A 21881-nucleotide genomic window follows, 5' to 3' on the forward strand; every position below is an offset into this window, starting at 1 on the left:
TAAATAGCCTTTTCTTCATGAAGAAGAAATACCCATATTTATTCTAGTTCATACCTCTCCCATAGTTCGAACATAATGAATGAATGAAGTACAGCAAACTACAACTACAAATTTTGCAGGACAAAACGTTGAGAGAAGTTGCACCGGGAGGCCTAGTATGGTAACCATGCGCTATATAAAAACAAGCATTAGAAATGCAATAGGTCTCGCAGCATTAGAGTTAGTGCTTTTAGAATTGTTTATAGGTTTTTTGTTGTAAATCTTTTGCATTTTATTTTTTTGTAGGCAATGCAAAAGAATTACAAATCAAAAAAGCAATAAGCAAATGTAAAAGCTTTAACTAAAAATCCTGCGAGACCTATTGCACTGTGTGAGGGTGAGGTGAGTGAGGGTGAGTGAGGGTGAGTGAGGGTGAGTGAGGGTGAGTGAGGGTGAGTGAGGGTGAGTGAGGGTGAGTGAGGGTGGGTGAGGGTGAGTGAGGGTGGGTGAGGGTGGGTGAGGGTGAGTGAGGGTGAGTGAGGGTGAGTGAGGGTGAGTGAGGGTGAGTGAGGGTGAGTGAGGGTGAGTGAGGGTGAGTGAGGGTGAGTGAGGGTGAGTGAGGCAAAGTTTCTGCACAACATTGATATCTAGCTGTGTTCGATTTTAATAAAAGGAGATAACTCATCCAATGGCACTGAGGCACTAAGTCTAAAAGGTGTACAACAGATTTACATACGCAACTGCTGTATGGGAATATTACCAAGATTATTAGCAGTGATTTACTGTCGCACACACAGATTACCTCCACCTCTAGAATTACAAAAATGGAACACTAAGTGGAAGATTACAAGGGCATGGCCAAACATTCACCATCTACTCTTGCACGCTAAGACAGAAGACTAAAGACTTGTGAGTAAAGGCAAGGTCAGCCCAGAGCACCCTTCTGTTCTGGATCGGACTGATGGTGTGGCTGTGTAGTCTGCATGGATCACTGGCAGAAAAGAGACTCGACGTGGGAAACAACTGGTGAACTGCTGCACATTTGTAATCCCAACACAGAACAGAGTGCCATTGGCAAGCACAACCCTTGTGCTAAACCCGATTCAAAGCTAGATGAATAACCCCGATTCAAAGCTAGAACTGCAAACACTTCTAGCATTGAACCGTGGCATGCCAGGCTATGAATTACCATCTCAGCTTTAAAAAGTTTTAGAATTTACACTTTTTGTGACAAAATATGGAAAACTAGGAATCTTAATCATAGCCGCTGTTTTGTACTCAGATATTTAATTAGATTATATGACCGCCAATAATATAACATTTAAATTACACACAGGTCAAAATATTATACAATTAACACCTGTATTTGGATGTTTACTGTTGCCAGACAGGCCTCTTTTACATGAACGGGAGAGTGAAAGGAAGAACACCTCAGAGGCAGACAATCCAGACTGCCAATAATTCATTCTAAATTTGAACGTGGGCTGGTTACCAGTACAATTTTACAGTAAGGGCAGATTAGGATTATGATGGGGGCGGGGGATATATTACCCAGTCTAAACAGACGGCAATGCTTCATGCATTTTGTGGAAAAACACAAAAAGAAAGAAAAAATTAACTTGTATTTGGAGGTTTTGCTCTGCTTTTTGAAGCGCTCCAGTGTCAGTAGGCGGAGATGGCTGGAAGAATGGATCATTCTCCTTCTAACTTGTTGAAATTCACAACTGACAACTCCTACTTAAAAACTGGGAAAAAGCAAGACCGCATATGTTTGCCTAGCCTTCAAACAAATAAACTGAGCAAAACACATCCTGGATGAATGCAGCATCTGCCCTGAATAGTGTATCCTGAGAGTAATCATTTCAAGAAATGTAAGTGGCATACTTTGCGGTTTACAAATATTTGAAATGGAAGCACGTCTTAGGAAAGTGACCAGTGAAGTCTTTGTTCTGTAGGAATGAATATGAACCCTCTGAGGAGCTCGAACTCATCTAAGGTTATTAGTCCACGACCTGCAAGCACCTGTCCTCCCAGCCATATTAATTTAAGCCTCTTGGTGCCTGGAGAAAGACCACAAAATACCATAAAACAGTTTCTAAGAAAACCTATAGTTTGCTTTTTACAGGTAAATTCACAGTCCAGGTACTGAACGTCCTTTAAAATGTGGGTCCTTCTCAGTCCAAAATCTATCCTTTACATGTTCACACAAGAGGGGCACTTCACAAAAAGTGCATATATTACAGTGAGGTAATAAGAACCAAAAAGGCTAGTTTCCATTCAGAATTTAATGGAAAATAAAGTAGATAAAAAAAGGGTTCTTTGCAAAAGGGCAACGCTCAGTGCTCTGGGATGCCGTCATTGCCAATGAGCGGAACCGGCATTGACAGCACCGCACGGACTTTTGTCTGTTTATCCTACTGGGAAGTACAGGTAGCAGCAGAAGCTTGAGTGGAGCTGGAGATCGAGAAAACGTAAGTCGGAGAGGTCTGCCACCACTTTCCCCGGGCGTAAATTAATTTTCAGTATTCGTTAGTCGGTATTGAGAAATAGTTACTCTGTGTTGTATCAGACTTTGTTTAAACAAAACAATTAAGAGAAGAGAACTGAACACTAATAATTGCCAGCAGAAGGGTTTGCACCAACCTTATTTTAAAGAAAAGAGATTTTCTCCTTATGTGCAGTGAGATCTTATATATAAAAGAGTCACAGGTCTAGTTAGCCGGTTACAAAGAAAGCAAGACACGTTTCTAAACTAATCCCTTAGATGACAAAAGAGAACTATGGTAGACTCACTTTCTCTTGAGGCTGGTCGGAAGAACACACATTTTTAACTTAACCTACTGAAGAGTCTGCCATAACCAGTCCTAACCTACCTGAATGACAAATGTCCGGTTCAGATGTTGTTCCAACCTAACCTGCTGGCAAAGAGCAGAGGTGCTCACAAGTTAATTCAAGCTAACTCCTTGAAAAGGGGAAAAACAATCAAAAGCCGGGAGCCCACAAACCTTATTGGGTTGAAGACAGCAGGAGACACAGTACTCATATACACTGCAACAACCATTTGGCAGGCAGCTCTTGCAGCTGTGCAACTGCGAACTTGGCACATTGATGTTGCAGCAGCCATTTGCCAGCAGCTCTTTCCGCTCACATACGTAGCCTGATGAACATAAAACACGGTTATTTCAGTGGGCAAAAAGAGACAAGCGCTGACAAAGTTCCTTGCCGAAAACGTGCAGGCGAGGTGCGACACGGCCCGGAAGACGCAAGGAAAAGAGGGGAGGGGGAGGAGAAATGCGACACGGCGGGAGGGGGCGGGCAGGGGAGGGGGCGGAGAGGGGAGAGGTGCGACACGGCAGGAAGACGAAAGGAAGAGAGGGGAGGGGGAGGAGAAATGCGACACGGCGGGAGGGGGCGGAGGGGTAAACAAAGACGGACGTGCACGCGCCCGTGACTTTTAAGGTCAATGCGCATGCGCATAAGCTCAATGCGCATGCGCATTGACCTTAAATTTATCGTGCACTGCAAGGAATCGCCACGATTCCTTGCAGTGTGGATAAAGAGTGGATAACTCGCAATAGTCTCGCTTTGCTCGATGCGCATGCGCATCGACAACAGGCGAGACCTAACAACTGAATTGAATTGAACATATGAGAACAAAACTGGCGTTGCTTGATTTCAATATCTATCTGCGAAAACCAACTTGATACTTCAGAAAGATTTTAAAAGGACGAAGTCTAGAAAGCTTTGACTCGATTTTCCCATGGAAACAAAATTCAATCCATCATATCATTTGTAAACAGTGGCTGATTGTTCCTTCACTCCCGTTTGTTCACAATTGAGTCTCCACGGCAGCGACTATGCGGCACAGCACATATTGACAATGAGTGAATAAGACATGGGCTGTTGGTTCCAGGAATGGTGAAATCTTTATCAAGCTATGCAGGTGGTGCCCGAAATGCATTGCTCCCAATCACAGGGATCCCGCCCAGGCACGGTTCTCCATGATCACAGAAATACAAATGCAAAGTTTTCTTAACGTAGGTTTACTCCCCACCCCAACAATAATGTAACCAAAGCATGTACATAACAAGATCAAGCAGGAACAAGAATTCGTGAACACAGAAATTGAAACAGTGCACTGATTATCGAAAGGCTCAAAGAAACTTTGTACTCTGCTCCATCACCTCCCAAAAATAAATTCATATAATACACCATGATGTCACTGTAAACACAAAGGCGTCTAACACAAGTTTAAGACTAGTGGAGTTTTTTCGTCTACAAAACAAGAATGTTTAGTACAAATACTTATGAAGACGACATCATTAAAGCAAAGAAAGTCCACCCATCTCCTAGCAGAACAGGCATGAGGCTGTAGACGCGGATTCGATCTCCCCAACTGCTGGGAAGCACAACTTAAAACTGAACGTGCATGTAGCAGATCACATTGCAGTTAACAAATAGTTAGGCACATTTACTATCCATCAAACATCATAACAACATATCCCAAAAAGCAAACATTTCTTTGAACTTACCTAATTTTGTTATACGACAAATTAAGTTTACGCAACTTGGTCTGCTTCTCAAGTTTTTCCATTTTCTCTATCAGGTTGTAGCTGAGATTTAAGTTCTCAAGTCTATCACATTTCTCCAGATTTTCTATGTACTATAAATGAAACAGATTGGTCTTTGCATTTGCTGTGTAATAATTTATGCACACATGAACTAATTGCTGAATGAAAAACAGTGCAAGTTAGCATTCTAAGATCATATTTTCATTCTTCACAACATTTTAAATGATCAATGGGGAACAATGGGAGCAGTCACCTCTCATTTCAAACCGATATGTTTGCCCGGCACCGTATATACATACACCATATATAAATATATACATTATATATATAGGCACACACACACACAAACAAACACATGTGGAAACACACACAAATACAGACACATATAGTCACACAACAAACACTTCTTTAAGATCTTCCTGAAGGAAATATTCAAAGAATTCGAGCCAACATTGCCTAGTAATAGCCACTGCCTCCATTTAGCAGTGGATTCTTAAGTATATCTCATTCAAACTGAATGCGAGAAATGGTATCACTACCTACTACCATAAACATTCAGTGGTCCACACTTTTACTAATGTCCACCTCAGTACTGCCAGTAGTCATCGGACTGTGGACGTAGACTGGAACTATTCCCCCCCCCCCCGCCCCCCCACCCCCCACATTGGGCAGTGACCAACATCTGTGGAATTGTGTCTCCAGGCAAAATCAAACAACTGTCCAAGCAAACTATCTACGCCACTTTTGGAGTGAAAGGTAGTCACTAAGGGTAGCCGTCTGCTGCAGCTCATAGCTTCTATCTAATCTTTGCGTAATGGAGGCTCATATTTCTTAGCAAGAGATGGTCTGAACTAGAACTTTAAACATGTATTTGTGGTGGCTAGCCAAGCAGCGAGATGGCCGCTCTCTGAGTGAGCTCTGCCGGCTACTCTAATTAATCCTCCAAGAATCCTGCTCCTGGTGCCAACGGACCCCCGTTCTTCACGGGCTCTGCCCAGAATACCCAGGCGACCCTCCAGCCCGAGTTTGGGGCGCGGAGGCAGCATCCCTTGGAAGCGGCGACGGTCTCAATATTCGCCGACCTACACGTCCGTCCTGCCCCCCGCCGGAAGAGCCTCCCCTCGGGCGCCGCGTGGCACTGTGGGCCGCGGCTGTGAAGGCCTTTGCTGATCTGGCGGACTTGTCGGAGGAACATCGCCTGCCGCGGAGCTGCCGTATGGGCCGTCCCGGTGAGTCCCCGTTGCAGCCGTAGAGACACTGAGCGGGTGAGAGGCTGTGGGACGCATGCGGAGACCGGCGCAGCCTGGCGAAATCATCCGGGACGCCGCGGGGTGATCCTACGTCCGCCCGAGGTGGCGCTGAACTGTGGGGGGCTCCAGTGGCAGTCAGAGGGGTCGTGCCAACACCGCCTGCATTGCTGCGGGGACCGGAGAGGAGGTGCTGAAAAGCCGAGGCGGAGCGGGGACGGCTTGAAGATCCACCCGCTTCGCCGCCGCGCCGGTACTTACTGTGTACCGAACACTGTACAGAGCGGACCTCCGCCCACACGATTGTGTGCCTTGCGGCTCCGGTCCCCGGATACTCCTGGGCTGCGGTCTTCCCGCCTGTTGAGCGGATTCACCATTGAATACGGGCGCCCGCCATTTTGAACCCTGACGAGGCCAGAGCTGTGCGCTGCGGCTCGGGGGAGTCGCTGGGCGCCTGAGGCCCTCTTCCACGCGGCTGGCCTGGGGCACAGTGCACTCATAGCTACGCTTGGCGCGCCCTGGCACCATCTGGACAATTACACGCGAGCTGTGCACTTGCTGACCGGGGCGCTAGATAGGTGCTACCCCTTTGCGGACTCAGCGGAATTCATCCGACTGCGGAGATGGGGAAAAACGAGGCCAAGCAATCTAAGATAAACTTTGATAACAAGATGCCACCGAAGAACCCGGCAACGGAGTCGGATAGTGGCGCATCGTCGTCGCAAGGGTCGAATCCAGACATTGACTTTGGGGCCCTCATTATGGAGGTGAGGACAAGCTTGAAGAGCATTGACACTAAGCTGGATAGCATGGCCACACAACTCGAATCCGTGAAAACTAAGGTGGACGCCCACGAGACGAGACTGGATTGTCTTGAAAATAGACAAACTGAATGTTGTGAATTCCAGCAGCAGGCCAAGCAACACATCACGTCGCTGGAGCGGGAAATCGACAATCTGCGCGCCAAGTCGGACGATTTGGAAGCACGTTCCAGAAGGTCCAACATCCACATTACAGGCATTCCGGAGTCCACAAACACAGGCAAGATGGAATCGTTTGTATCGGACCTCCTACATGAACTGTTCGACCCCGATCTGTCCCCAGTTTTCACGGTGGAAAGAGCGCATAGGTCCCTTGGGAAAAAACCTCCGCCGGGCGCCCCTCCGCGTCCCATCCTGGCTAAACTGCTCAATTACCAGGACAGGGACATCATCCTGCGATTGGCGAGAGAGAAGGGTAAGATCACGCACCAAGGAAACCACGTCTCCTTCTACCCGGATTTCACCCCACTAGTGCAAGCGGCCCGTAAGGAATTCCTGCCGGCAAAGAGAATTTTGCTGCAAGCTGGTGTGCCCTACTCTCTCCTCTACCCGGCGAAATTGAAGGTTCAACACGAAAACACCTCGCACTTCTTCACTGACGCCAAATCGGCACTCAAGTTCGCCAAACACATCTGTGCTGGAGCCAGGAGAAAATCGCCGAGACTTGAGGAAGCTTCAGACCACCTCAGTGACAATGACTGAAGAAACTACGACTTTCTCCCTGTACAGCTACGAACTTGCCTCTTTGTTTCAAAGTTGGGGGCCTGGGGCAGCCTTAAACACATGTCTGTTACTTCCGGACTGACTACCTGGGGGTAAGTCACTGTGACGCTCTCGAGCGCCAAACTGTAGCTGCCACCTTCGCGCTTCCTTTGGGACTTTGGTTACATACGGCATTTGTGGACCGTGGGATGGGGGTACTGTTAGAGCCCAGGAGCTCTAAAGTTTGACTGTAGCCACCCCGCGTATACGGGGGTGTTTGCCGAGCGCACCACGCCTCATGGGGTGCCTCCCTTTGTTGTTGATGTTGGGGTTTTTCCACGCGATGCGTGCTTGCTTCTGGGATATGTCACGACCTGATTGGGGGGTTGCTGAGGGAGGGGGGAGGTGGGGGGGGGGGTTTCATAAGTTGCGAGTTTTAGTTCTGAACTGGTGCAATGTACTGCTACACTTGCCTATATATTTGCGACCTGTGCTTGGAGCCGTGGCGTTTGGGCGACCTTCTGGCTTTTGGGGGTGGAGGTACGAGGGAGGGTTTCGACACTACCGAACATACTAGATGGGGGGTATCAAGCTTTGGACTTGGAACATTAGAGGCCTTGGGGACTTCAAAAAGGCCCGTTTGATGCATGGCATATTATCTAGACACAATGTCGATATTTGCTTCTTACAAGAAACACATCTACACGTGACCCCCTCACCCCGTTTGAGGAATTCCCGATGGGCTCACGTCTACTCTTCCATCTACTCCAACTATGCGAGGGGCGTAGCCATACTCATTCGTAGAGGGTTGGATTGGCGAGAACACTCTCAGGTGCGTGATGTAGAAGGGAGGTATGTCTTGCTGCATGGTTCTTTGCAAGGGCGACCCATTGTGCTGGCTGCAGTCTATGGCCCCAATGTGGATGACCCTGATTTTTTCAGAAGTGTCTGGGCGGAGATTGCGTTGCTGGACTGCCAGGCGGTCGTACTGGGGGGTGATTTCAACATTGTATTGAATGATGACATGGATCGTAGAGGTGTGAGCAGACCACAGCATGCTAAAGCGCGGCAGGCGATCTTGGATGTGATGAGTGAGGGTATGCTTTCAGATGTGTGGAGAGCCAGGAATCCGGGGGTCAAAGTGGGGACCTGCTACACTTGTCATAAAGCTGCCTGGTCCAGGTTAGACTTCTGGCTGGTGTCTCCTGAAGTTGCGACATGGGTGTCGACTGTTGATATCATGGCTAGATCATTGTCAGACCATGCTCCGTGTATGTTGGATCTGCACCCCCCCGACACTATACACAGGGCGTTCCAGTGGCGCCTTCCCCCACACGCACTCACAGACCCGGTATTTGTAGAGGAGATACGAGAGGACATCATTAAATATTTTACTGAAAATGCTGGGTCTGCCTCCTCTGAAGCCATTGTATGGGATGCCTTTAAAGCTGTAATCAGAGGCCAATGTATAGCACGGAAGGCAGGGGTCCTACGCACCATCAGGGACACATTAGCTAAACTGGAGAGGGAACTGAGGGACCTTGATATTGCATTTAGCTCTGACCCGTCGTTGGAGATTGCTGGTGAACTGAAAACCAAATTGCTGGCCTTTAATGAGGAAGCGGAGCGGGAGGTGCGATTCCTGGGGAAGCAAGCTGAGGCGCCCAGATACGGGGAGGGGGACAGGCCGAGCAGGACGCTTGCTAGGCTGATAGCTCCTCGCACACAATCCAACTATATCCACACCATTTATGATAGAACCGGGAACCTAGTGATGGGCCAAGAAGCTGTGTTATGCGCGTTCGCGGATTTTTATGCCACCCTTTACACCTCGAGACAACCCACGACACCGGCATCACTGCGAGACTTCCTTGACTCAATCGCACTCATATGGTTTAACAACAACCACAGACAATACATGGACCTCACTGTCACAATACAAGACATCGCCCAGGTGATTAAAAGCATGCCGGCCAACAAAGCCCCTGGCCCTGATGGCCTGACTACTTCCTTCTATAAAACCTATGTCGATGAACTGGCGCCGAGATTACACTCCGTGTTCGTCGAGGCTCTTGAATTAAATTCCCTTCCAGACTCCATGCGCGAGGCCCTAATTATCACACTACTCAAGCCGGATAAAGATGAACAACAACTGGACTCCTACAGGCCTCTTTCTCTTATAAACGTTGATGCTAAAATTTACGCGAAGGTGATTGCAGATAGATTACAACCGATGTTGCCTATGATTGCGCTCCCAGATAAATCGGGATTCATCCCTGGCCGCGCGACATCACATAATCTCAGAACTATCTTCTCTGTACTTCACTATTTACACCCATCGGTACAGGCGGCGGTGGTGTTTCTTGACGCCACCAAGGCCTTCGACTCCCTAGAGTGGCCTTACCTTTTTAGTGTCCTGGGGCGGATGGGTTTTAGTCAAAACTTCATGACCCTTATCAAGCTCCTATATACGGCACCCAGAGCCAGGGTGAGTGATAACGGGCTCGTTTCCAAGCCATTTAGTGTATCAAGGGGTACCAGGCAGGGATGTCCTCTGTCCCCGCTCCTCTTTGCAATTGCGATGGAGCCGCTTGCGGCTCGAATAAGGCAACACCATACTGCCAGGGGCATTGGTTTCAGCGCTAGGAGCTTGCTGATTTCGCTATACGCGGATGATGTCACCTTGTACGTCATAAATCCCAAAGACAACATGAGTCCGCTACTCCGAGAATTTGTGAGGTTCGAAGGCCTGGCGGGGGTATCCATCAACTGGTCAAAATCTGTAGCCTTCCCCCTGACGGAGAGCACTGATCGCCCTGCTTCGGACTACCCCCTTAGATGGGAGACGGAAGCGGTCAAATATTTGGGTGTCTGGATCAGCCGGGATGTGCAAGAATTGTGGTCGTTGAACTTCGGGAGGGCGGTGGACTGGTTGGAAGGGAAAATCGAGGTCTGGAACAAATTGCCTCTGTCCCTGGTTGCGAGGATTGCACTGGCAAAAATGGTAGTTCTCCCCAAATTCTTATATTTGTTCGTCAACATACCACTGCCAATGACCACACACTTCCACGCTCGCGTCCGCTCGCTGCTGCTGAAGTTGGTGTGGGCCGGTGGGCAGGCCAGAGTCTCCTGGGACCTGCTTACACTTCCGCTCCGACAAGGGGGCCTGGGTGCCCCGGACTTGAAGCTTTACTCCCTCTGTGCACAGGCTCAGTTCCTGCATTTCTGGGCCTACCCCACTCCCTACCAGCCGCATGCGGCGGTGGAACTTGCAGTGGTCGCCCCCTTGCCACTACGAGTGGCGCTATACGGGAAAGTCACATGCCCGTCGCGTGAGGTAGACACAGTGGAAATGGTCCGCTGGACCTGGCGCGAGCTTCGGAAAAGAGCCGGGCTCTCCTTACTTTATGCGCCGGCTGTCCCCCTGAGGGGTAACCTGATGCTACCTTGTTTAACAGCCAGAGGTGACGTCCTCACAATCCGTGGAAATCGACTCCTCACCTTTGCAGACCTATATCCCGACGGCACTTTTTTTGAGATGGCCGCTGGCGGGGACGACCAGCCCGACTCTTTTGCAGACATGTTACTGTATCATTCCCTTAGGGAGTCTTGCAAGAAGCTAGGTCCGCGTTTCCCGGAGGAGCCGTGCATACTGTCCGCCCTCCAAAACTTGCTTTCGCGACCCTCCCCCAAGAAGCTGGTGTCTAGACCATATAACTGCATGCAGGAACAGGCCCCGTTGACGGTGGCCATGGCCAAGCAAGCTTGGGCTGCGGACCTGGAAGACCAGCTGTCGGACGACACATGGGAATACTGCTGTACACAACTCACGGCCCTATCCCCGAACTATCGGCTGCGGCTCATCCACTTTAAATTCCTACACCGGTATTATCGCACGCCAACACTTTTACACCGTATGGGCATCCGCGCGGACGCCTCTTGCTGGAAGTGTGGAGGGGAGGGTGCGTCCTTTATCCATGTGGCTTGGAGTTGCCCCAAGCTGGGTACATACTGGTCGGAGGTCTTTACAGCCATTAATCAAATCACACATAGGAATGACACGCCGACCCCACTATTGGGCCTGCTAGGCTACGTTAAAGACACTGAACCCTGCGACAGAAAACTACATGCCTTACTCCTTTTATATGCCAAACGACAGATAGCACTGCACTGGGGCAGGCCGGCTCTCCCCTCTTTCAAGGGCTGGATTAGAGATGTGACATACGGCCATACTCAACTGACGCACTACTGGGAGACCATGCCCACCGCTTCCAGACCTACTGACATTTGGGACCCATTTATACAGTGGACTAGAGAACGCGCAAGTTCGGACGCCCAGGGTTCCTCAACTGATACGAGTGTTTCAGACGATATGGGCTGAATGTGCACACTGTGAGGCTGAGTGATTGTTGCCCCATGGACCCGCGCTGACACGGACCGGCCCTGCTCTGACGCACGATCTGCAATTGCGGCCCCCACTGCCCCCGGGAATGTCACTGGCCCCCCTCTCCCACTGGCCACCTTGAGGCCTCATTACCGCCCCTCCCCCCCCATACCCCCCCACACGCCCTCTGGCCTATACGTGCACATGATAGATGTCGCCACACACCCGCCTTAACTATAGCTTGCCCTCCTTCGGGACGATCCGGCGCGGGTCCATGAGACCTTATTGTTGGCTGAGGTGTTATATGGCTGTTTTTCTATATGTACTTGCACCTAGGATTGATGTTTTTGGTTTTGTTTGTTGGAGGGACATGTTGGGAGAAAAGCGGTGCTGATAGACACATCCTTTCCACATGCCGCTGCAGCGGGTTGCTGACCGCTGTTTGCCCAGAGGCGGCTTAATTGATTCATGATGCCTTTAAATGTCTGCAGCACTGAGAGAAAAGTAAGACCGTTTACTCGCTGAGGTTGCACTGCATACGCTTACGATGTTATTGTGTTGACTATCTAACTTTGGATGTTAGAACCGGCCGGATGCTGGCCCCTAATCTGTTTTCCTGGTCTTTGTGCATAATATTCCTGATAGCGGCCTGCCTCCGGGTTGTTGGCGTGACGCAGTGTGAATCTTCTATCTCATTTGAGCAAAATAAATGTCTTACACCAAAAAAAAAAAAAAAAACATGTATTTGTCAAAATCTGAACCCAGAGGAATACACCAGATTTGGAACATACAAAGAGGAGTAGAAGAAATGCACATTTTGACACGTTAGGAATATTGTTTTCCTTTCATACAGTCACTAAGTCTGCAGTTTGAGTATCAGAATGTTTACTGTGTCATAATGATACGAATTGTCTTATCAAGAATAACAGAAAAACGCATTCGGATCATGTAGACTGAAAATAACCTGAATACGTTTTATGTTATTCCCAATACGACAATCGAAACTTCGTGACTATAGTAAAATATATTTGCACCTTCTATGCTGCTGTCCTGTGGTAAACCTCTGAAACAAAAAGGGCAACTCAGTAACCCAGGGACCTGAGACGAATAATTTTTAACCAAAAGGTGGTCCCTATGGAGGAAGTGTAGCCCTTGATTTCAAGGCAAAGTGTCAAGAAGGGGATACAAACACCTCTAACACAAATAATTTAGCATTACATATTTATCTATTTTTATTAATTATTTTAGCAGCTTTTTCTGCTGATGGCCCTGAAGAGATGCCCAAGTTTGGAGAGTTAGGAAACAGAAATTGCAGTGCAAGACTAAAGCGCAATTGAAAAACTGATTTACTTTTGATGATGAAAGGCCTCCTTCCAAAACTTCAGCTCCTCCGGTCACAATTTCTTGACTTGAGCAATCTCCCTAAGGTCCATTTCACACTGACTCAGTGATGTACGCATGATTTCACAGTGGCTATATATCTTCTATCCAAAATAGCATGCACGAATACCTATTTTGAGAACTGTTTGTAGAGAGATTTTTTTAAGATTCTCTTGATTGGTGGACTATTTGCCCTAAACAGTTGGTGTCTCCTATATATTTCTGCGTCCTCATTATGACCCCGTTTTAAATGATCTAAGTCCAGGGGTCGAAACGTCGACAAAAACATTAGATGTGGACTACTGTTTTTCAAGCAACTGATGGTGGCCATCAACACTCGCATAGCGGGGGTTGATCTTTAACACTAGATTACCCCTACCAGGCACCTGTATATATTTCTATACATAGCACGTACGCACTTTCTGCACTTATAGTCACTTTCACTGCGCTGTCACCTCCCTTTTTTTGGAGCACCTTGTGTTCGCTAGAGCAAATCTAAATTTTATTTCACTCTGTCAACAATCAAAGAAAAAGTTTCTAAAATGTTTCTTTTTAAAAGATAAATATGAAATGCTAAGTTATTTGTCCTGTGGTAAAAGCAGAAAGACATAAGCTTATACATTATAATAAGGGAAACCCAAGATGCATACAGGTCTAAAAGTATTGCCTAAACACGAGCGAAAATAAGAGAGCTTTGTGGAGCTGCTAAACTTTACATATTCATTTTTAAAACTGTCTTATTTTAGGATTGTAGAATAGATCTTCATCATTTTTACATCATGTAAGCAATCGCACAAACTGGTTTTGCACAAGGTTATTTATGAGAATTTGTTTAATACATCATGTTTTATTGGTCAAATTATTGGAGTATTTATGATTCTCTTGCACACAATGAAAATCAAGCATGACTGTTACATTTCCATCTAGTGAGCTCCCCCAATAAATATTGTGATACTGTATGTTAATAGTGCCTCAGCTTCAATTGTACATGACAAAATTAAGTATGGAAAAGGTTTTTATCAATTTGCTAATAGCAATGATTTTACTTACTCTTATACAATAAAGTATTATTGATAAAAAATTTGGGATGCAGCTTTGAGTAAAACTTAGGGGTCTAAATGGTTCCTCTGCATTTGTTCTTCACCTTGCAAGTAACTGTCTAGCCCGTAAAGTCTCTATTCTATTTGCCCCTATATGGATCTAAACTGTAAGTAGAATCAAGAGAAATGTGCACCTTTCATTTCTAATTCACTCCTATGCTTATAGTGGAATGCAGGAGGTGAATGCCGATTAGGAAGTTAATAGACCATACTTTCTTTGCTGCCTCAGTTCGTATATCTGCTTTGTCTTCTATTTAGAGGGACATCACTCGAAGGATTTCATTTTTTAATTACCTTCACCACTGAACATTTCCCTACCAACAAGCACATGCTCGATGCCACCTAAACATCTGTCGAAGTGGGAATCCACAAAAGACGCACAGCAAATGAAAGATAATTAAGATCGAAGGGGGCCATCCAGTGAATGAGGTTACAATATATCTCAAATCCAAGCCGACATCAACGAACAACGCCCCATTCTACAATACCCAATGTTGGTTATTGTTAGCGATGCAGAACTCTGTGAAGAGAACATTGTTTTTTTCGGTGCACTGGATGGCCTATTGAAGCACCAAGCATTGGCCAAAGTCAATCAAAAGCTCTTGCACTGCCTGCAAGCCTTTTGGATTTATCAATGCTTGCTTTGTCATGGTATTTCAAAACATTATTTTGGGGGGAAGCTGCTTAAAAGAAAAGGTTTTTGGTAATAAAAAGGGCACGTTAGAATAGCAGGCATTGAGAGGAGACTACTTTTTTTATGTAGATGTGCCCATTGTGAAAGACAATGAAGTCCCTGAGGATGACTCAAAATCCCATTATTCACAACCAAGTTGGATGGTTCTTTTTAACCCCTGTCCCACTGAATCAGCAGTTGGACCTGTCAAATATTTCCTCAGCCAGTAGTGCTGTACTTAACCTAATGTAAGAATTACCTTTGCAGCACTGCGTAACATAAGAAAAAGTCAATTTCCTTAAAGAACAGTAATTGTGGAAAGTGTGGCGAAGATGACAGATGTCCTAAAGTGGCCAATAATAAGCTACTTATCAGTCACAGAACTGGCCCTTTCTTCAACCTCTCAGAAAGGTATGTTTTCAATCAGCACAGTCCTTACTCTCTTTACTGCAGTCCCAAAACACCCAAATCAAATAAAAGATTTACCTACTGAAGAGAACACCTGAATACAACTCATTTGACTTAGATGGTTTAATATAAAAATAAACTACATATAAATACAGAAGCCCATTTGTATAGGTTTATGGGAAATATGTTTTTTTAAACTCACCTTAAATTTTTTACCACCATCCTTAGAGAGACACAGATTAAGAGAGTTCGCAAATGCAATATTTTCTTGTTTTGACACTTTCTTTATAACGGACTCTGTGATATACCGAATTCCAGTAATAGTGCCATCTTCATCTAAAGTTAAGAACACAACATAATACGGTTAGTAGTATGTAACTATAAGCAGATGGTGTCTTAGAATAAAATAAATCAAGAATTCACAGTAGAATTATTCATTTATGCCCCGATTATAAGTGGCGTTGGGTGGAACTGGTAGAATTTGATCCCGTTATGATGGCCTCTGGGCTCACAAGTGCAGGAATACCAGGTCAGACTTTATCAGCAGTAAAATACAGCCAGTAAAAACAGATGAAACCTAGCTGCAAACGGAATTCTGGCCTGTGCTCTAGGATGACTCTCACCTACTTTGGGGTGCAAGGGGAGCATGCAATGCCTCCCGCTCCCCCAGCCCTCCTGCTGAGAGCAGGTGGTAAATAGGAATGCTAATCCACACAGAAATGGGACTTCTTTGTTGAATTGGACATGGAAAAACTAGATCTGGAGGTTATTCCCCATTGTGGGGGTTTACTTCTGAGAGTTGGTTTTAGGGCAGGGACACAAACTGTAAACATTATCTCCAGTACAAACAGTATCTCCACACGAACCTCCACCTCATTTGTAGCTGGGGCCTAAGGGTAGGCACACGATGGGTCTATAATACTTCAGAAGGAACACATTTTTTTAATATGTACTGTCAATGATGATCACATTCTAACTAACAAATCAAGTTCAGTGGAACATTCTCATTTGTGTCTTTCTTTTAAAACAACTTTCTTCAATAGAGGTTGTGAATATCTAAAACATTCTCACACTTGGCTTACCTCTAAGCAGCGAGCCACAACCTAGGTAAAATACAAACTAGTTTTATCATGAAACGTTTGCCATCAACTCCCTGTTTCACTGTACATCCTGGCAGAATATATACAGATTAAGATTTAAGCATACACATTTCTGCATCTCAGGAACCAAAACACTGATTTATAGTACCACTCCCAGTTTATTCTCCAAGAACTTTGAAAGATATATTACACATTTTCCTCTTATTTTTCTTTGTTTCTTCCGCATTCGTCTTGATCGGGCCACAGCATTGACACTAACTCTCCCCAATCTTTACTTTCCGACTGCCGTATGATTGGCATCAACAGTTCTGCTCTACAATAGTTCTCTCACATATATCATATATCACTCCTCCTCATTGACAAAGGTCTTAGAGATCCCCACTGATCTCTTTACTTTTGGGGGTCCCTGAGAGTCACTCCTAGATCCACTCATTTTCTCACTCTACACCACCGAATTTAGCAACATAATTTCCACTTCGGACTTTTCCTATAATTTTCAATTTTTTATGTTTGATGTTGATTTTGATGTGGATGACACATATATTCATGTCCCTTTGTACCTTCTCTTCCTGCCCACAATCATGGCTGGATCATAGCCAACAATGGATGGCCATCTGGTATTGTATGTTGAGCTTCTCTGAAATGGAGCTCCTCTACTTCCCGTCCTCTTATGACCCACCCGCACACACACATGGATCTACCCACACAGTCTACCTCCCCCAAGCACTAAACATAAGAAAATACACATCTCAATTTTCCATATTGTCATGCACTAATTGATTCACTAGTACTTAGTAATATGATTTATATGTATACCTATATGGTATTTCTATAGCACAAATCTAGGCAAAAGCCAGCATCGATTAGAAATATAGCTGGGTTGCAGATAGTTAATGCAATGTGATGCAGTGTTCTTTAAAGAGGTAAGCCTTCAACCCTTTCCTAAACTGAGCAGAACCAGTGCTGTCCTGACGGGGATGCTGTTCTAGATGTTGGGTGCATAGATGGAAAAGGCCAGCTGCCTTTTTCTTTTTCACACTTCTTAGCCCGCAGTCTGATGGTGTTCTGGCGTTTGGTGTGCCAATAACCAATATATATGGTGAGCTTGACTACAAAATAATTGGGGGTGCTGGTCGTGAGGGCGTTATAAATGATGCAGACTATTTTAATGATGGTGAAGGCCAACAAGGAGAGCCAATTGAGTTTTATGAGGTTGGAGGTGATGTGATCCTAGTTCTTTAGGTCCTGGGTGAGACTTGCTGCTCAGTATTGGACACCTTTAGGGGGTGCCAATGTGGAGTCTGGAAGGCCATGGAGTAGGGCCTTACCATAACCCAAATTTGAGAGCATGAGGGCTTGAGCAGCAATTCTGAAGTTACTTTCTGCAAGCAACTGGATACTGGATGAACTGGTATCAGGCCGTCTTTGTATTTTGGCAATGTGTTCCTTGAGGGCAGTTAGTGAAAGTTGGGGTTCAGATCCATCCAGGTTCATGTTATTGAGCCAAATTGGTACGGTTTGCTGTTCTTAGCAAATAACAGGAATTCGGTCTTGGTTGGGTTGAGCGTCCAGAAGGCGCTAGACATCCAGGTTTGATGATGTGTACCGAATGTCTGAAACAGAAGAGACTTTCAAGTAGAGTTGTGTATCATAGACATATTGGTGAATTGTGATGTGGTTATATGTGTGTAGAGCGCCAAGCAGCACCATGTAGAGGTTGAAGATGACTCAAAATAGTATGGAAAACCAGTGGAAATTGTTGGTGTACCTCATTCAAGACTCCTGGATGCGCTTTAGGGTGAGATGGTCGAATGTGTATCAGGGGACAGGTAATCCTCATCTGCAGGCATGAATGCATCATAATAATAATAATAATAATAATAATAATAATAATAAAAGATTTATAAAATTGCATAGCCACTTCAAAAGAAATGTCCCAGCACTGGTGTGGTCCAGCTTACAAGATGAGACACAGAGAACCTAACAGAAAGATGAAGAACTTTCTAAAAAGCCTTGTTTTGAGGTTTTCTGGGAATATTCGCTCTGTCTTTGATTGTCTTAACTCAATTGGAAGAGAATTCCAGGGCTAAGATGCCAAAAAGCTAAAAGCGCTGCCCCCAATTCTTTAATGTGAGGACTTCCACTAGGAGGTCCCGAGAGGACGGCAGAGACCTTAAGGGTAAATAGGGCTCATTGAAATAGTGGAGGTGACTAGCACCTGTTTTACTGTAGGCCCTATAACAATACCAAAGAGCTTTGAAAGACAGACGCTTCTCACTAGTAGCTGGTGCAATTTATGTAGTGCAGAGCCTATCGAGGCTTTGCACTACATAAGGCTCGCCTAGGAACATTTAGCAACATCCGAGCTGCTGAGTTTTGAACACATTCAAGTCTCAGCAGCAGGGCCTGAGAGACTCCTAAGTAAAGAACAAGTTACTTACCTTTGGTAAAGATGTATCTGTAAGAGACATTTATTAGTTATAGATTCCTTACCTTAGAATTACCCCAAGGAGTCAGACTGGATCCGGTGAAATTTTCTCACACAGTACCCCTGCACGTCGGTGAGTGGCAGTGTTTGACTCCATGTCAGTCGCCGGCGTTGTGGTAGCGGGATGACACTGCGGTGCCCCTGCACACGGACGTCAGTTCGAAGATGACTTTCCACACCAGAAGTGCAGAGCCATGAGAGACACTGAGCACTGGTGCACCACAACTAGAGCCCAAGAAATAATTTCGCAGAGCTGGGAGGATGGGCGGGGCAGTAAGTAATCTATAACTAACATATGTCTCTTACAGATACATAGTTACCAAAGTTAAGTAACTTGTTCAACTGAAAGACAGTTAGTTAGAGTTTCCTTAGCTTAGAAGAGATACTCTATCAACACCATTTCCGGAGGAGGGACTGCGAACTAAGTGCACACCAGAAAGTCCTGGAAGACAGACAAAGGCGAAATAGCCTTCCCTCCGGACTTGGATGTCCAGGCAGTAATGTCTAGTTAACATGTGCATAGATGCCCACGTAGCCAGCGGGAAGATGTCATGAAGAGGGACTCCATGTGCCAATGCAGTGGTTGCTGCCGTATCCCTAGTGGAATGAGCATGGAGGAAAGAGACGAGTAATGCCCTTAAAGAAACTATTTACAATAGGTGACTTGAATAAAGAGGGCTGATCGAGCAGCCGAAGGAAAGTGGAAATCGCTACAAAATAGCCTTTAAGAGTGCCCAGAGCAGAGTCCTGCTGGGCCAAAGAAAGGATAAACAAGAGGACCTCAGAAAGAGGGGCGGACAAGGGATCCACAGCTTTTGCTGTGCATCATGCCACAAACTTGTTCCATCTACAGGCGTATACCGTTTTAGTGGAGGGACGCCTGGCTGCCAAGATGACATTACTGACTTTGGGTGGAAGGTCAAAAGCTGTCAACTGTCGCTGCTCAATCTCCACGCAAGGAGGTGGAGGCTGGACAGGTTTGGGTGAAGGACCGTCCCCTGTTGCTGCGACAGAAGATCCTCCCGAAGGGGCAGTCTGTTCGGAGGATCGAAGGCCATGCTCAGGAGCTCAGGGTACCAGACTCCGCGTGCCCAGACCAGAGCCACAAGACTGACTTGGGCCTGGTCGTGCTTGATCTTCTTCAGCACTCAGGGCAGAAGGGGTACAGGCGGAAAGGGATACAGGAGGCTGCAGTTCCACTCATGACGAAAAGCATCGTTGAGTTAGTGCCACCTTGGAAACTCCTAATGAAATGGGAGACCCAATATACCCCTGACGGCTTGGGCAGATTCAAATGACCAGGTAAATGAGCCTTCAAGGGAATTATTTCAATACTTGGTTTCACTCTTTTAGTTCATCATTCAAGGCAAGCTAGCAAATATTGCTTGCAATGTAATTTCTTTTTGTAATTTCTTTTCGTAAAAGAAATTACAACGAGCATTTGCAATACAATAGGTCTCGTATTTGCAAGAGTTTAAGCTATTGGCATTGTAAATGACAATGCCTTTTATTAATCTGTTTTGATAATTAACAGATAAATGAAAGGCATTGTCATTTACAATGCCAATAGCTCAAATTCTTGTAAGTGCAAGACCTATTGCATTTCAAAGAATCAGCTGCCATTGTACCGTGATGCTTGCAAAGTGAAAGAGCGCATGGCGCACTGAATGTTGCAGTAAAGCATGTGGTGCCTGCAGTAGCAGAAACTCATTAGAGAAAATAGTGCTTACAGACTAAATAAGACCTACCGTGTAACAACAGAAGTAAAAGGTCCAGTCCTCATGGGAGGTTACAAATGAAGACAAGGTGGGACTAACAAGCCTATCAACGAATCAGAAGCCAACATTTAAAAAGAATAATGATAAAAGCCAATGACAAATATGGGTGGAGAGTGAGCGGGGCTTCAACTCTATACTCTGATACAGCATGCCACGCAGAGCTGCGCTGCCCAGGGTCGACATAAAAACTGTGGAATGCACCCTTATGTGTTACCATAGCTTGAGAACTGCACCCTTAGAACGGGCCACAGTGCCAACACTCAAAGCCACATTTTAGTATGCACTTGAATGCAATAAGTCCTTCACTCACCAGATGTTTAAAATGGCCTCTTCCTATACTCTGGCATACGGACCACACCGCTTTACTAGTTCGCATAAAGCATGGATATAAAGGTCCAAAAGGCAGGCAGCATTAGCAGTGTGTAAAAGCCAAGCTGCAAGAGGGAAAACTTCGTGAACCTAAGTGTCAAGTTTCTTGGCCTGTCTAGAGAGGCTGTAGAAAAGGAATTTGTGTTCTGCTTCAAAGACACCAAAACGTCCAGAATCTCAGGTGATTGATGGGAGGCCTAAACATATTTGCCACCAGGAGCAGAAGCTATAGCACCTGGCTATCAGTCTTTGGACTGCTGGGCCTTCTCTCTTGCTACAATAATAGTGTCTTGGCGTACCTTGTTAAAAGAAGATAAGACTTAAGAGAAACTGTTGAAGAGGCGGGATCACCTTATGAATCATAGTCCTCCATGCATTCGTAGCCCTTCTCCATTTCCCAGTTTTCTGCATCTAAACCAAAAATGTTCTCTAAATATCCTTGGCATAGGGTAAGATGTACACAGTGATTCATCACTGAAGTTAGCCTCGATTTCTTCAATTGCCATATGGATGATAACTTTTTCACATCCATGCATCAGCCAGCTCAAGGGCTAGCTTTGTGGGCGGCATCACCACCTACTTTGGGGTTGGCACAGTTTTGACAAGCACTTTGGCTGACCTTGCAGAGATAGCAGTCAGAGTAACCTAACCGGCGACATAGTGAACACTTTTATCTAGCCTTCTTTCTGTACCCCCAAGTTATTGATAGCTTTTCAACAAGGAAAACTTGATTTACATATATATGTTTTGCCTTATGTCATACAAACCTGCTCCAAAATGTGTTTCAGAGCTCCGCACAAGTGGAAGCTGCAGGGATGGACTATAAATAGGATCCACACACAACACATAAGAGCCGAATTTCCCAATAAGAAACTGCTGCT

The 21881-nt window shown here is 45.8% G+C and overlaps 1 protein-coding gene across 1 annotated transcript in view; it reads right to left on the reverse strand.

Moving 5' to 3' along the window:
- The window catches only part of CNTRL (centriolin), an 857679-nt gene that overhangs the window by 774704 nt on the left and 61094 nt on the right, over window positions 1–21881 (reverse strand). Inside the window, exons 3-4 of the mRNA XM_086920986.1 lie at window positions 15468–15601; window positions 4512–4642 (exon numbers count right to left, since the gene is read on the reverse strand). Of these exons, the coding sequence (XP_086777112.1) occupies window positions 4512–4642; window positions 15468–15601 (265 nt within the window). The remainder of the gene's footprint in view (window positions 1–4511; window positions 4643–15467; window positions 15602–21881) is intronic.

The sequence above is a fragment of the Lissotriton vulgaris genome, chromosome 5 (assembly GCF_964263255.1).
Source record: "Lissotriton vulgaris chromosome 5, aLisVul1.2, whole genome shotgun sequence".
NCBI classification, from domain to species: domain Eukaryota; kingdom Metazoa; phylum Chordata; class Amphibia; order Caudata; family Salamandridae; genus Lissotriton; species Lissotriton vulgaris.